Source organism: Solanum pennellii, chromosome 6 (genome assembly GCF_001406875.1).
Source record: "Solanum pennellii chromosome 6, SPENNV200".
Classification (NCBI taxonomy): domain Eukaryota; kingdom Viridiplantae; phylum Streptophyta; class Magnoliopsida; order Solanales; family Solanaceae; genus Solanum; species Solanum pennellii.
The window spans coordinates 1,883,388-1,898,642 of record NC_028642.1 but is presented as its reverse complement, the minus strand read 5'-3'; the positions used below and the strand labels follow the sequence as shown (position 1 = coordinate 1,898,642).

At 32.6% G+C, this 15,255-nt stretch overlaps 2 protein-coding genes across 6 annotated transcripts; one reads left to right on the top strand and one right to left on the bottom strand.

The window, feature by feature from the left end:
• The first annotated feature begins 2,352 nt into the window (after positions 1-2,352).
• LOC107023119 (peroxisomal membrane protein 13) lies at positions 2,353-7,291 on the top strand. Its single transcript, XM_015223687.2, has 5 exons — positions 2,353-2,508; positions 4,117-4,353; positions 5,426-5,748; positions 6,443-6,535; positions 6,689-7,291. Exons 1-5 carry the CDS (start codon positions 2,481-2,483, stop codon positions 6,896-6,898), a joined length of 891 nt encoding a protein of 296 aa, XP_015079173.1. The 5' UTR covers positions 2,353-2,480; the 3' UTR covers positions 6,899-7,291.
• Positions 7,292-7,648: 357 nt separating this feature from the next.
• LOC107023118 (F-box/LRR-repeat protein 12) lies at positions 7,649-11,778 on the bottom strand. Of its 5 annotated transcripts, none has more exons than XM_015223682.2 (3): positions 11,626-11,778; positions 9,670-9,910; positions 7,649-9,557 (listed from the first exon to the last, which is right to left on the bottom strand). In XM_015223682.2, exon 3 carries the CDS (start codon positions 9,178-9,180, stop codon positions 8,008-8,010), a length of 1,173 nt encoding a protein of 390 aa, XP_015079168.1. In that variant the 5' UTR covers positions 9,181-9,557; positions 9,670-9,910; positions 11,626-11,778; the 3' UTR covers positions 7,649-8,007. The 5 variants fall into 5 exon arrangements, with proteins under 5 accessions (XP_015079168.1, XP_015079170.1, XP_015079171.1 ...); XM_015223684.2 differs by having other exon boundaries at positions 9,670-9,819; positions 11,626-11,770; XM_015223685.2 differs by lacking the exon at positions 9,670-9,910 and having other exon boundaries at positions 11,626-11,773.
• Between the last annotated feature and the right edge of the window lie 3,477 nt (positions 11,779-15,255).

Genomic DNA, 15,255 nt, shown 5'->3' with positions numbered 1-15,255 from the left:
CAATAATCATGTGCACATATTGCTCCAAATACTCAAATTATACAATGATTCATTAGAAATAAATTCACGTTTGCATGCCATAATCAAAGTACTAGATTCTATAAGTTATGACTTCTAAGTAATTAAATATATATATTATAGACTCGTAAACTCATATCAATTGCAAATACGTGGATTACACATGCAAATAAGTTTAAAAAAATGTATACATCTCATGACTAATGAGCTATTTATGTAATTAATAATAACACAAGCACATGGATCATAATATTAAACTAGCATTTTTAGCACTATATCATTGTGATAATGTTAAAATAGTCACGACAATTACAAATGTGTAAAATGTTATATCAATATTAATTATGTTTTATGTGTTAATTTTGAGTAAGATATTTCATATATATGCTCGTCAATTAACATCTCATTTATATTGTATCATATATATGTATATATTCTCTTATTTGGATCAAAATTCTAACTTACCTTGATTAGAAGTTACTTTAATCTTCACACTCCAATAATTCCATCATGTACTTGATCTAGTTAATACTCTATAATGTTAGACAAATAGACTAATGTTAATCTATTTTCTTAATTAGGTCAAAGTCAAGTTCAATCAAAAAAGTTTTCTTCATGTTTTGTTGTTAATTTCTAAAATAAATCACATTTTTGAATTATTCATATAATTACAAGAGACTAAATGTGTAATAAATATAATTGTTAGTTTGACTTTAATTTGATATTCAACTTCTTATATTACACTCTCTTCAGTTTTTATTAAAATACTTAAATATCACATATTTAATTGATCATGCTTTTTGACATAATAATTTCAGAATTTAACGGCATATATCAACTATGTATTTGAAATGCTCACTCAATATTTTCTTGATAAATAAGTTTATTTAAAATCGTTATTCTTAAGTTGTTTAAACTTAAATCTCAATTTTCTCCTTTTATATTGTTCTAGATTATTCATTGCAATCTCGATATTGTCTACCCATCTATGAAAAATAGTCCCAAGCCTTTTATGTACATATAACATGGGTGCTCGCAATAATGATGCCCAACAAATTATTGTGATCGCATTTCAGTGCCACCCTAACATCTTCAGTTACATATAGAAAGCATCATCAATATAACCTAGATCATGAACTAATATTGAAGGCTAGGCATAATACTTCACATTGTGTGATCATCATAAACACACATTCATAACACAATTGCCTCCAAGTCCATGATCACATCACATATAGAATGACAATAAGGTAAACACCGCCACCAAAAATGGACCATATCACACAATGCCATACAAGGTCAAGCATCGTATAATATCTATGTAAATTTATCCGCATTAGAAAAAATATATAATATCTCCGGTGTGAATTTATGTCCAAAACTCACTTGAATTAATGGATTCTAAATAATTCAAGCAAGTTCCAAAATACTATATTGATCTAAGAAAAGTGTTAAATTAAAGTAAAACATAATTCAAACACTCAAATAAGAAATTAATATGTTTCTAAAATTAAATAAAGACATATTATGAAAAAAGTTGTTGTCCTTTTTTTATTTATTAAAATGGACAAGTAAATAAGGACTGATATAAAAGGATACATGGACAAGTAAATAGGGACAAAGAGAGTATGTTTTTTTTGTTGTAATAAAATTAAATAAATGTCATGTGAGTCATCCTTTGGGTAGCTTATTAATATGATGACATGTGGGTCACCCATGTTTGAGGTGTAATCACTTGGCCAACTGGATAGCTTATCAATGACCAAATGTTTAATTTATATTTTTCTATTGGCTATAAATAGCCATTGTGTTCTTTACAAAGATATTAAAAAAAATATTGGAATATATTATTATACTCTCTCTTTGTTTGTTCTTATTTTTAATTTAGTTTATTAATATTAATTTGTTAGCTAGTTACTTTATAACGCATTTATTATTTTTAGAGAAAGAAAACTAATAGCTAAAGAGAGATGATAATACGCATGTCCCGAACCAGTGTTTGATTTCCTGATGTTATAACATTGAAGTAACTCATGACATACTTACACTTTGTTTGGATCATTGTTAGTAATTATTTCATAATGTATTGTATTATATTATACTCCATTGTATGATAGATACAATGTTTGATTAGATTTTACTATTTATTTTTGTTTAATAACATTTTAAATGTTTGGTTTGATGAACAACGAACCGAACTATAGAGTAAGCAATTTTTTTACGAGGTAATATTCGACCCACACCGACCATATAATTATTGGTTAGAAGGGTAGAATGGTTAATTACTACGTCAACGGAATTTTCTTGGTACTTTCAAAGAAAAGATAAAATTGCTTTTTAATAAATTTATAGGCTTATATTTTCCCCTTATCAAATTCCTCTTTTTCTTTCTCTCTCTACTTTCTCTATCCGTCGTAGCGGTCGTCGACGGCGGCTCTTCTTCTTCCTCCTATATCCGATTGATGGAAAACGGACCGCCGCAGCCGTCAGGTTTGTATAATCTCTCTGTATTTCGATCTATTTCATCAGCGGATTTAGTTTTGTTTTTGTTAATTGCCTTTTTTAGATAGTGTTTGGGCTACTTGTCGTGTACCGCGACTAATTCAATGAATAGATTGAAGGAGATCACCTAAAGGTTTTGTTGTTTGGGATTTGAATTTGGATTTTGATTGTGATATCTCGTGGTCAATTTTGAGTTTCATTGTTGTTAGGGCATATTTTTGGGGTTTGTCAAGTGCCAATTATTTGATTAAATTACGTTTATATCCGTGCAAGTTTCTATAGTAAACTCATCGAAGAGCGCAGAGTTATCTGGTAATTGTGTTGTCGGAGATATCAGGTATGAGGTGGAATATTTGAGGTGTGTATGCTGGCATGGACGCCACTGTCATGGGAAGAAAAAGAAGAGGGAAAAAAGCAGCCAAGAGTGTGTTCTAGTGGTTGAAGTGAGGTCTCGGGTTAAGTTCCCAACAGATACAAAAAACTCCCTGATTTCTTCCCATTCATTGCTGGTGGGAGGTAGTGGAGGTGCGTGCAAGCTGGTCAGGACACCACATGTATTAAAAATAAAACAAAGAAAAATATTGAGAAGGAATCTATTTTGTCTTAAAAAGATCAGTTATTTAATATTGGAATTATTTTCAGCTGAATTGAGGCAGAGTAGATACAGGATTAATAAACTAATTTGGCATTGAAGTGCAGAAAATTGGTATGGGATTTAATGGGCTCAATCAAACACGTTTAACGGTTTAATTTGCCTGTGATGCCAACATTTGTATTTTCTGGTGGGCAGAATTTACTTGTTAATCTCATATCCCATAATTATAGTATCTAATATGGTTCTGATAAAACCTCTAGTTTTTTCAAGGGAAATTTCGTTTTCCTAGGAGTCGTCCAAGAAGTCAAATTACTGATTATTGGAATGAAATGGCGAGAATAGAGCAGAATAAATATAAAGGATTTATATAGCTGAGTACAGGTAGTTTAGGATTAAGTGATGGAGCTGACATGGAGGAAAATTAGAGAGTTGTGTGCTCAAAGAGAAAAAGTAGTATGCAATACTACTAATGCCATCCATTAGTCACTAAATCTTTTCCGGTTGATATTTGATAAAATGATTGGCTACCCTACAATTTGATAATTACAAGTAGTAAAGTTATATTAAAGCAACTTGATAAAATGATTGGCTACCCTACAATTTGATAATTACAAGTAGTAAAGTTATATTAAAGCAACTTCGTTAAACATGCTGTGTAGCTATTATTCCTAGCAGCTGATACTGAGCAATTTCTTACACCCTTTTTTTATACATTAATGATTAGGTAGAAAGAATTTCATATTTTTGTTAAAGTTATTGTTTAAAATTATAGTTGCTATGCATTTATTTGGTCAGGTTAATTAGATATATTTAAAGGCTATCTAACATGATACTGGTTTCTCACAGTAGATATGTCTTTGAATAATTAGAGAAAGGTGTAAACAAAATTGTATACATTGCTAGTAAGTACCCTTGTTGTATTCAAAGAAACAATTTACTCTCGACCAACTCATTTTTACTTTCTTTTGCGTATTATTGGCTTGACATTTGTTTCCACGCAGGTAGTAGCCCACCCCCAAAACCCTGGGAACGAGCTGGGTCTTCTTCAGGCCCTGCACCTTTCAAGCCCCCCTCTGCTGGTAACACAAGTGACGTAGTAGAGGCATCCGGAACAGCCAGGCCTGGTGAGATTGTTTCGACTGCTAATAGGAATACAGCTGCTAATAATAACACACTTGCAAGGCCTGTACCTACTCGACCTTGGGAGCAGCAGCAAACTTACGGTAGCTCATACGGAGGTATGCAGATGTTTAGTTAATTTTCCCTCTTGCTCTTTTTTTTTTGTGCCTGTTCTGTTTTTCCATCAAGAGGGTTGGCTGTCTGAAGTCCATTATTACAGACACGTCTGTTGATGCCTTTTTCACTAGCACAGCTGTTTTGTGGTTTGTAAATAACTATTTGTATTTTACATCCTTAAGGTTCACTCCTGATATTATAATACTACCAACCTTGCATTAAAAGCCTCTTTTGGTTAGTATAACAACTAAGCTATCCTTAAGGTTCACTCCTGATATTATAAATACTACCAACCTTGCATTAAAAGCCTCTTTTGGTTAGTATAACAACTAAGTTATCCTTAAGGTCCACTTGTTTGTTCTGAATGTATGTCCCCTAGCATCGAAAGGTTGATTATTGAGTGATGTGTATTATGATCTCTGCTTTGGAGTGCATGCATTTGATTTTTCAGGATCATAATGCAATACATGACATGTCATGCAGACCATTATTAACTAGGCAAGTTCTTCCTAAATATATTCTGGTTTTATCATACTGTTTGATTCTCTTCCATACATTAGAAGTACGCCCACTGCCTTCTTTTTAAAATTCTTTTTAAAAAAAGAATTACTAGGTTGTCTAAGTTTGTACTCCAGCTTATTCCTCTTTTGAAATTCATCTTAGTTAATGCACCTATTAAATCAACTTAACCTGTGATTGAATGTTTTGTTGAGCTGTTATCCCATCTGCTAGTCAGTATACCTCCTCTTCTTATGTGTCCATTTTTAGGAGCCAAGCGCTACTTGATCTTAATTCATTTGCAACAAGATGTCTATGAATGTGCAACCAATTCCCACTTCATCTATACTTTGTCCTCTGTAAGTATGAATGGCATCTGTGTGTTTACCCAGCCAAATCAAAATGTTGTTATGGACATACTCTTTTCCTTTCCTCTTATGGTGAAGAAACTTTCTCAATCTTTGAAGGTTTTGATCCAGTAATTGAAGTTAGTTATTGCAATTGAAGTAAGAGGAGTTGAGTCCTTTTTTATGGAGTACCCAGTCTCATTATTTGCTTGATTGGTTCATTATGCAGGTATTAATACAGGTATGAATTATAATTCTGGATATGGAACTGGAACATATGGTTCTTATGGTGGTGGCTATGGAAGCACATACGGAAGTGGTTTGTATGGAAACAGTATGTACAGAGGAGGTTATGGTGGACTTGCAGGCGGTGGCATGTATGGTGGAGGAATGTACAATAGTGGGTATGGTGGCTCAATGGGAGGTTATGGCATGGGTGGTATGGGTGGTATGGGCGGCATGGGTATGGGACCCTATGGGGACCAAGATCCAAATAATCCATATGGTGCTCCACCTTCTCCACCAGGCTTCTGGGTCTCCTTCATGCATGTGGTAAGCTCTAACAGTACAAAATAAATTTATTTCTGTTCTTTACTTCTTCTCAGGGACTTTAAAGTGAATTTGATGTGTACAAGTCCCTCATTTGCCCTGCACTTCCAGTACAAACTGTGCTGGCTTTCTTTTTGAATTTTTGTTTTCGGATTGGCCAAGACTTTAAAATTAGTTCCAAGTGAATTGGTAATAGAGCAAGGCCTCCAAAATACAGAGAGAGAGAGAGAGAGAGAGAGAGAATCACATAGGAAGGGGAGAAATGTAAGCAGGCTCATTGTGAAATCTCAAAAGCTTCTTGCAGCTCACTGGTTTCTGTGATGAGATGCTTTTAGTTTATGAAAAAAAAGGAATTATAGGTAGAGCCCAATGTTTTTGATAATAACATCTCCCTAAGCTTTACTTGATATGAAAATAGATCCTCCCGAAGCTTTTATTAATTGTGAAAGCTCTCTTATTTGATGCAATGGTATTCTAGCCTGCAATTGGTAGGTTCGTCGATACGTATCTAAGAACTTGCAGGTCTCTTTGAATTAACAAAAAGTTCAAGGAGATGCTACATATCGTATTTTAGGTTCTGGTGTGAGGAGAGGTTGTCCTTCGGGTAGGTATTTTAGTCTATAATCTATAGACATCATTAATGCCTTTTTTCTGTTGATAACTAATTGTTTGACATTATGTTATTTAATGATGGCAGATGCAAGGTGTTGTAACTTTTTTTGGCCGCGTTGCAATGTTGATAGACCAAAATACCCAGGCATTTCACATGTTCATGTCAGCGCTCCTTCAGGTATATCTTCATTTATCCCTTGCATCCAAATAGTTCTTGAACAACCAATACCTCCTTAACTACCTTATGGAGTTCTGTATTTGCTACCCAAATACTTTATGGAAAAGTATATAGGATGGTGACATAAAAATCCAATTAACATATTTTTTACAGCTGTTTGATCGCTCAGGGTTATTATATGGAGAGCTGGCAAGATTTGTGCTGAGACTGCTGGGGGTCAAAACAAAGCCTAAAATTCAGCCCCCAGGTGCTAATGCACTTCCTGGTCCGCACCAACCTCGTGGTAATCAGACCTTTATCGAGGGACCCAAGGCTGCTCCAGGTGCTGCATGGAACGATGTGTGGGGTGATAATGCACAGTGATATAGAGTAGTGACTTACAAATGTCACCTACCATCGGAAGCCATCAACAAGAAGTTGCAGTTTGTATGAATGCTACAGTATAGATAAGAGCTATGCTGGTGTGGTGTACTCGCATGTAAAACCAATCTACCTACCCTGCTGGATTGACTTGCTGCATTTAAATGAATAATAATCTTCCCTCCCCTTCCCCCTCCCCCTGCCATGTTTGTGTGGGATTTGTAGGTTGTTATAGATCAATGTGCACGTCAGTTTTGGAGACTTAACAACATCGTTCTGGAAATGATGTTTTATGATCCGTTGATTGGCGATAAGATGTTTCATTGTCACATCATTTGTGTAAATCCATGAAATCCGAAGTTCTCAATTTATTTGACCAGTATCTTATTTGTTGTACGTACAGATGAGTGGACAAGCTGTGACAAATTTTTTACATGGATGCTCAAAACGCAGAGTAGAATTCTCTCATGTTGAGATAGTAGAAACATAAAATGGATCTAAGTCGAATAATAGAGAGGTAACAATGGACACAAATGTTAGAAGAGAAAACTTCACATGTAAAACTAGTTCACCTTTTTTCCACCTTGTACATTAGTCAGTAGAGAAGTGTTTTTTTGGACCTTCAAGTAATATGAGGAGTTCGTTTGTCCCGGTAGTAAAACGGACAGTCAGCATTGAGCTTTTCCGAACAGGCTAATCTTCTGACCTTTTCTTACATATACTTAAGAAATCATAAATAAGAAGATAATTATACTAATTATAATGTTCCCTATGATTCAATATACCAATCCTTTCATTTTATCCTGAATCAAACAATTGTTCTGCATTGTGGCCTACATGCCACATGAAGAGCTATACCTCTTGAGTGTGGGTTCTGGAATTTGCACCAAGCAACTGTTTCATTGTATGTTCATGCATTTATTAGAATCACTTATTTTCTTATGGAAGAAAACATTACAAGATATTATACACAACATGAAATTTTCTCTTCCAAAATTTGCCAGGGAATCCGAATTGGATCGACTGGGATAACAGTTTCTCCTCCCGAGTCTGTAAAATCAGAATGTCTGCTGAGACCTGACAGCTTAAGACCTGAAGATTATAGTCACCTATTAAAATCTGAAGGCTCCGTGAGGGCAAATGCACATTACTTCTTCTTCTTTGACCTCTACATTACTTCTAGCAAGTTTAAAAATTTCCATCGCTACACCACTGATCTGAGAATTTCTGGTGATGTAAAGAATTGAGAGACGTTTGCATCCGGTCCTCAATGCCTGCAGTCCACGATCACAAAGATTTCTACACCGATTCACATGTAGCGTTTTCAAGTTATGACAATGTGATGCAATAGATTCCCAACCTGCTATCTTGACCTCATGACATATTGCTAAGTTCCATTCCTGAAGCGATGGACAACCCTTTGCTATTGTCATGATACAATCATTGCCAATCATTCTGCTGGAACGGAAATTCAACACTCTTAACTTTGCAGCAAATCCGACGCTAATAGCTACCAGACCATTCACACGCATGCACCAGGTCAAGTTAGACACACTCAAGTATTCAACACCACCTCCACTTAGGATACTCCGTATTCCATTAGGTTCAAGCCTACAGTAATCGGCTTCCAAATGAGTCAGAGTTTGAGAACATCCTTTAAAGCCAGCACCAGTTAGATTTCTACAGTAGGATATCCTGATTGCTCTAAGATGACGGCAGTTCTGTGAAATAGCTTTTACGCCATAATCAGAGATTCGAGAGCAATACGAGAGATTTAGATCTTCTAAAGCCAGACAAGAATTAGATAAGGCCTCTAACCCATAATCTGTAACATTACACCGGTAAAGACTTAGTATTACCAACAAAGAACAGCCAGATGCCACGCAGGAAAGACCACTATCAGTTATCCCAAAACAGCAGTCTAGATGAAGACTTCGCAGTTTCGATCCATGACGTGGTAACAAAGACAAACCCGAATCTGGAAGCTCAGTGCATCCGGACAGAGACAATGATTCTAGGTTCTGGAAACGGTTCAGAAGCCTATATAAGTGTAATGTACTGATTTGAGTATTAGTTTGAGATAGCGATGAAAAATTAAGCACAGTGAAAGAGCATTGGAACTGTAAAGATCTTCTATTTAGATTTTGAATTTGAAGCCAGCGACGACAGGTTAAACCAAACGATTCACGGTCAGATCCACAGTCAAGGTGTTGGAAAATAAAGAGTAAACAATCGTCAGGAAGCTGCATGATATATCCAGAGAAGTCATCTGATGGATTATCCATTTCTACCAAGTTAACACTCCAGCAAGGGTGTGAAGCTCGATAGTTCACAATAAACTTTTCTTTTTATTAGGACTTCCCAATAATTTTATCAAAAGACATGCTAGAGTCTAGAAGAGGTAGAAGACTCGAAAAAAGAAAGAGCAAGTCTTCAAACACATGACCTATGAGATCACTGGCTTATGGCAAAGAAATCTGGTTTCAGAACTATGAAGTCCCCTAAGACGTAGGAACTAGGAAGATAGTTTACTTATCAACCAGAGTAAAACGTCAACGTTCCCAACGGTCAGTTTTATCTATACTTATCGTCTTTGGTACCAATACCAAAAGCAAAAAGATTGGAGGACATTAACTTGAGAGGTTAGCCACACAAACCAACACTGCAAAGAATAAGGAAAACCCCATATTAGTTGACATTATACAGCATTGAGCATACCATACATGAATATCTTGTCTTTTGTTTATATGTAAATTTTCTCTACAAGAACATACCCAGTGTAATTCCACAAGTGGGATCGCGGAGGGTGGATACACGGCCCTTAACCATATCTTATGAAGGTAGATAGGCTATTTTAATGTTTTCAGGCATTACAAAATGACAAAGGTAAATTGTAACCTCATCCATATGTTGTAAGATGCTTTCTGCATGCATGTGTCCACTTCAATATGAATACATAACCTCAAATTTCAGCAGTACTACTAATGCGTACTAGGAACATCATAAGATAGCGACCTAAGTCAAAAGATGCAAAAAAAAAACAAAAAGAAATTAAAAAAAAAAAACTTAATAAAAGCTACTTAATTGTCTTTTATGCATGCCAAGGTGTAGCTAGACAATAAAACCATCCGGAGCTATTTTCTCAGAAATATACCACACACATCTTGGTGAGGATACAAAATATTTACAAGACTAATGTGTATGCTTAGCTTCATCTCGAGCCCGGGCTATCTGGATATAGAAAAGTATCCTACATTTGGTTAAGTCTTGAAAACATTCCAACTGCGATAGTAGTGTTACTTGGGTGCACCAAAAAAACTATAAGGGATTGAAGACTACTCCACAATCGAGCAAAGTTCATCTCCACCCCTTCAAAGGCCTCCTATTTCTGTCTTTCCAAATGATCCACATTATGATCCACACGCATAAACATATGTATATGGTATCACAAACAATGCCTCAACCAGGAATAGATGTACAATTGGAAGATGAGCTTTCAAAGAACTAGCTATTCTGCAGACACTTGATAATAGCTTGTACAAAAACCTCTCCTAAGGGGTCATTTGGTTCAAACCGATATCTCAAGATTATAACTAAACCACCTTCTATATGGGATAAGTTATACTAAGATTTTGGTAAAAAAAAAATACTAACTTGGCTAATACCTCCAACCAAACACGGGATAAATTTAATCACAAAATTTGTTCCGGGATAACCCACCTGATTCGTTGAACCAAATGGCACTAAGAGGTCAGATTAGGGGTCGAAAAAGGAAATCAACTTTGAAGTAAGCTCAATACATAAGGAGCAGCAAGTAACAACCCAACAGAATTCCTTTATTCCCATAACTTGAAATATTTTGTAAACTACAGATAGCTCTAAGGTCCCCCTTGCTCCAATAAGTCAGCATTTTGGGTTTAGATATTCTAAGAGAAAGATTTAACAACACTTGAATGACCAAAGGCAGAGCAAGGGATTCTAACAAGGCTATTAAAAAAAAATTCAAGAATGTACGCAGACCTATGTCAATGGAATCTTCCTTATGTCAATGGAATTCAATGATTGATAACAACAACATACTCAGTGTAGTCCAACAAGAGGGTAAAGTATATGCAGACCTTATCTATACCTCATAGAGATATATAAACATTTGACGTATACAAAAAAACATTTGTTTTTCCCCTATTTACCTATCATAATCATCTGAGAAATGAGATTCAACTGAACCCCTAGAATCCACCTAGCTCCACGACTCCGCCCCTGGCCTGAGTCGTGGGTAAGCACTTAAAAATACACATCATATTTTAGTTAATTTGAATCAAATAGATAATACAGTACAGCTAAAGTTCTGCAATTGTTCTTCACATTGACAATTTCAAATAGACTACATAGAACACAGTATAGTGATTAGCTGAACAAAGTGAAAATACAGAACATTTCCCTCTACAAAAAATTGTTAACATGAAAATTCCGAGAGAGAAAAAAAACAAATAATAAATTCAAAAAGCAATATTTTTTTAGCTTTTGGTGATTTTTTTACCTATTTATCTGCCGAAAAACACTGGATTCAATCGAACTCATGGTAGATATGCTACATCTACCAAATCTGGGTTCTATAATACTACAATTTCATCAAAATTTCACCAAAAAAATCCACAAAATCTATCAAATTCGGGAAGAAAAAGGTGTTTTGCAGACTTAAAAAAAATTGAAATTATAATCGGCCATACCTGAGAGCAGTGAGAGAGGCGAAGATAAGAAATTGGAACTATTGCTAATCACTCATATCAGCATCGCAATTTATAACACCTTGTTTGGATGTAAATATCACACATATTATTGGTGCCGTTTGGATGATGGGTAGGTTTGTTGATTAAAAACAATTAAGAAGTACCACATTAATTTAAATAAGTTTTATAAGAGTAGTGGTTAGATAGATTATATAAAGAGTGTGTTGGTTGGTTAATATGTTTAGAAGATGATGTTATGAAGATTAGGATATTGAGATACATAAATGTATAGGTGTCTTAGGAGCGATGAGATTAAAAATGAGTATATTGAAAATAAGATGTGTTGATGTGTGTGACGATTAAAATGAGAAAGTGAGGTCAAAATGATTTGTACATATCAGTAGGAGATGTATACATGTCTCAGTGAGTATATGTATGAGGTTAGGTATAATAGGTACAGGGAGAGAAGTAAATCGGTAAAGTATTGGGGAGAAGTTATTAGACATGATATGATATATTTTTATATATCAAAGATCAAGCTTAGATATGAGGGTGTGGACATCACATATTAGGGTAGATAATTAGTAGTTTTGAAGTTGTCTCACTTTTCGTACGATTTAACCTTGTTATTATAGTGTCTTACTTTTGATTACTATCTATTAAGTCACATTTTTCTATATTTGTTATTGTTCTTTTATTTGTATTAGGGAGATAGATAGATCGATAAAATATTAGGGAAAAGTGATTGGACATGATATGACACAATTTTATATTTATCGAAAATATAATCCTAGTTAGGAGAGTGTAGATATCACATGTATACTAGGCTGGATGTTAGTAGTTTGGAGTGTTATCTTGTTTTTCGGAAGGTTTAATGTCTTGATTTTGAGTGCTATCATGAGTCATCTATTATTTATTGTGTTTGGGTTATCGTATTATTCTATTGTCGTTATAGTTCTCTTGTTAGTTCCTTTGTCTTCCTCATTATTGTTTTTCTTTTTTCATACGTAGTTTGACATGTAGTACGTAAGTTACAATTTTCGAAAATAGTTATTGGACCTTTACGAGGTAAGGTTAATGTGTTTACATTTTATCCGACTCACGTTTCACTTGTAAAATTTTACTGGATATGTTTTTATTGTTTGGATTGTACAATACAATATTGTCTTCATAAGTTTGTTTGGGTGTGTTTTTGAAATCTAACTGATTTAAATCAAAAGTTTTGTTTAGACATGCAATTTGAATTCTCATATTATATTTTTACTCATTAAATATGAAAAACTCACAACTTGTCTCCCTAAGTCTTATACTATCTTATATTAAAAAAGTTCATAATAAAAGTATAATACATTGTAATAAATATACAACATTTATGATCAAACTTTAGTTCGATAAAAAATAAATTGAGCATGAATTGTAGTATACTGCGTTTTAATATAATCTTCTCACATAGTACAAACAATCTTATCATGTTAAACACACATTTCTAGATCAAATGACTAAAAAGATGAACCAACATTGTTACTTTGAGACATTTATCATTAGCAATTGTGTTATCATGGGTCATATTTCGTGAATTTTCATGACTCTCTCTTGGTATTCTCGCCATAACTTATGACTCATTGTATAAGCTATGACAATCATCATTTTCTGTCAATATCATAATGGTTCATGCCTTATTTTACTTGTGTGTCATATTTTATGAAAATAAACAAAGTAGGAAAAAAATAAATTTAATTGGTAAGAACAATAATTATAGCTCATATAAATTGTTTAAAGGTTAGTAAGAGTAACAATGTGAAATAGTTTTTTTGGTATGAAATAAATGTTTGGTTGAAATAAAATAATGATTTTCTTTATAATATATAAACTCGTAGGTTTATATTGAAAAATATAAAATCATAATATAAAATTTTCAAATAATTTTTTTTTTCAAAAATTTAAAATTTCATATTAAATACTAAATTCATTTCATAATTTTAAATCGTGAAATAAAATCACATTTCAATACCTTTATAGGCCATGTGAAATAAATTATATCTCTTTATTTTTGAATGAAATATATTGTTTTTTGTCTTAATTGCTTAAACAAAACCACAAATTAAATGTCAAAGGCTACTTGTTACTCGTACAAGACTTTATATATATTTATTGACTTATATATGTATTAATAAATCAACTTTATTTCTATAATTATATTGTAATATTCAAAATTCAATAACTATATCCTTTCTTATACGTTTTTAGTTTACTCTCATTGTTTAAAAAAAATTCACATGTATATTTTCTCACTATTATTATTTCATTTATGCGATAAAAATAAGTTTGAGAAATTGACTTTTCTTATTTTTTTTCATCAATCTATTATCATTATTTTTCATAAATAAAAACTCAAATTTATTTAACGATTAATCTGAATTCTTATTCAATTCGTACGTTTCATAACATATCATTCATGTATAAAATACTTCACAATCGACCTAGAATAGGAGGTCATAAATTTTTTAATAAAATATATCTTCTTCTTTTTTGGAAAATATTGAAGTATAAATTATGTATTTTTTCATGACTCTCTCTTGGTATTCTCGCCATAACTTATGACTCATTGTATAAGCTATGACAATCATCATTTTCTGTCAATATCATAATGGTTCATACCTTATTTTACTTGTATGTCATATTTTATGAAAAATAAACAAAGTAGGAAAAAAATAAATTTAATTGGTAAGAACAATAATTATATCTCATATAAATTGTTTAAAGGTTAGTAAGAGTAATAATGTGAAATAGTTTTTTTTGGTATGAAATAAATGTTTGGTTGAAATAAAATAATGATTTTCTTTATAATATATAAATTCGTAAGTTTATATTGAAAAATATAAAATCATAATATAAAATTTTCAAATAAATTTTTTTTCGAGAATTTAAAATTTCATCTCATGACTTAAAATTATAAAGTAAAATTCCATATTAAGTACTAATTTCATTTCATAATTTTAAATCATGAAATAAAATCTTTATAGGCCATGCGAAATAAATTATACCTCTTTATTTTTGAATTAAATATATTGGTTTTTGTCTTAATTGCTTAAACAAAAACCACAAATTAAATGTCAAGACTACTTGTTACTCGTACAAGACTTATATATATCTATTGACTTATACATGTATATAAATCAAATTTATTTCTATAATTATATTGTATCATTCAAAATTCAATAATTATATCCTTTCTTATACGCTTTTAGTTCACTCTCATTGTTTAAAAAAATTCACATGTATATTTTCTCACTATTGTTATTTCATTTGTGCGATAAAAATAAGTTTCAGAAATTGATTTTACTTATCTTTTTCATCAATCTATTATCATTATTTTCCATAAATAAAAACTCAAATTTATTTGACGATTAATCTTAATTCTCATTCAATTCGAAATTTCATAACATATCATTCATTTATAAAATACTTCACAATCGACCTAGAATAGGAGGTCATAAATTTTTGAATAAATTATATCTTCTTCTTTTTTGGAAAATATTAAAGTATAAATTATGTATTTTTTTTAAAAATAAATTCTAATCTTAATATTAAAAATTATGGGCTTCATATTTCAATGGGCCGAACACACAT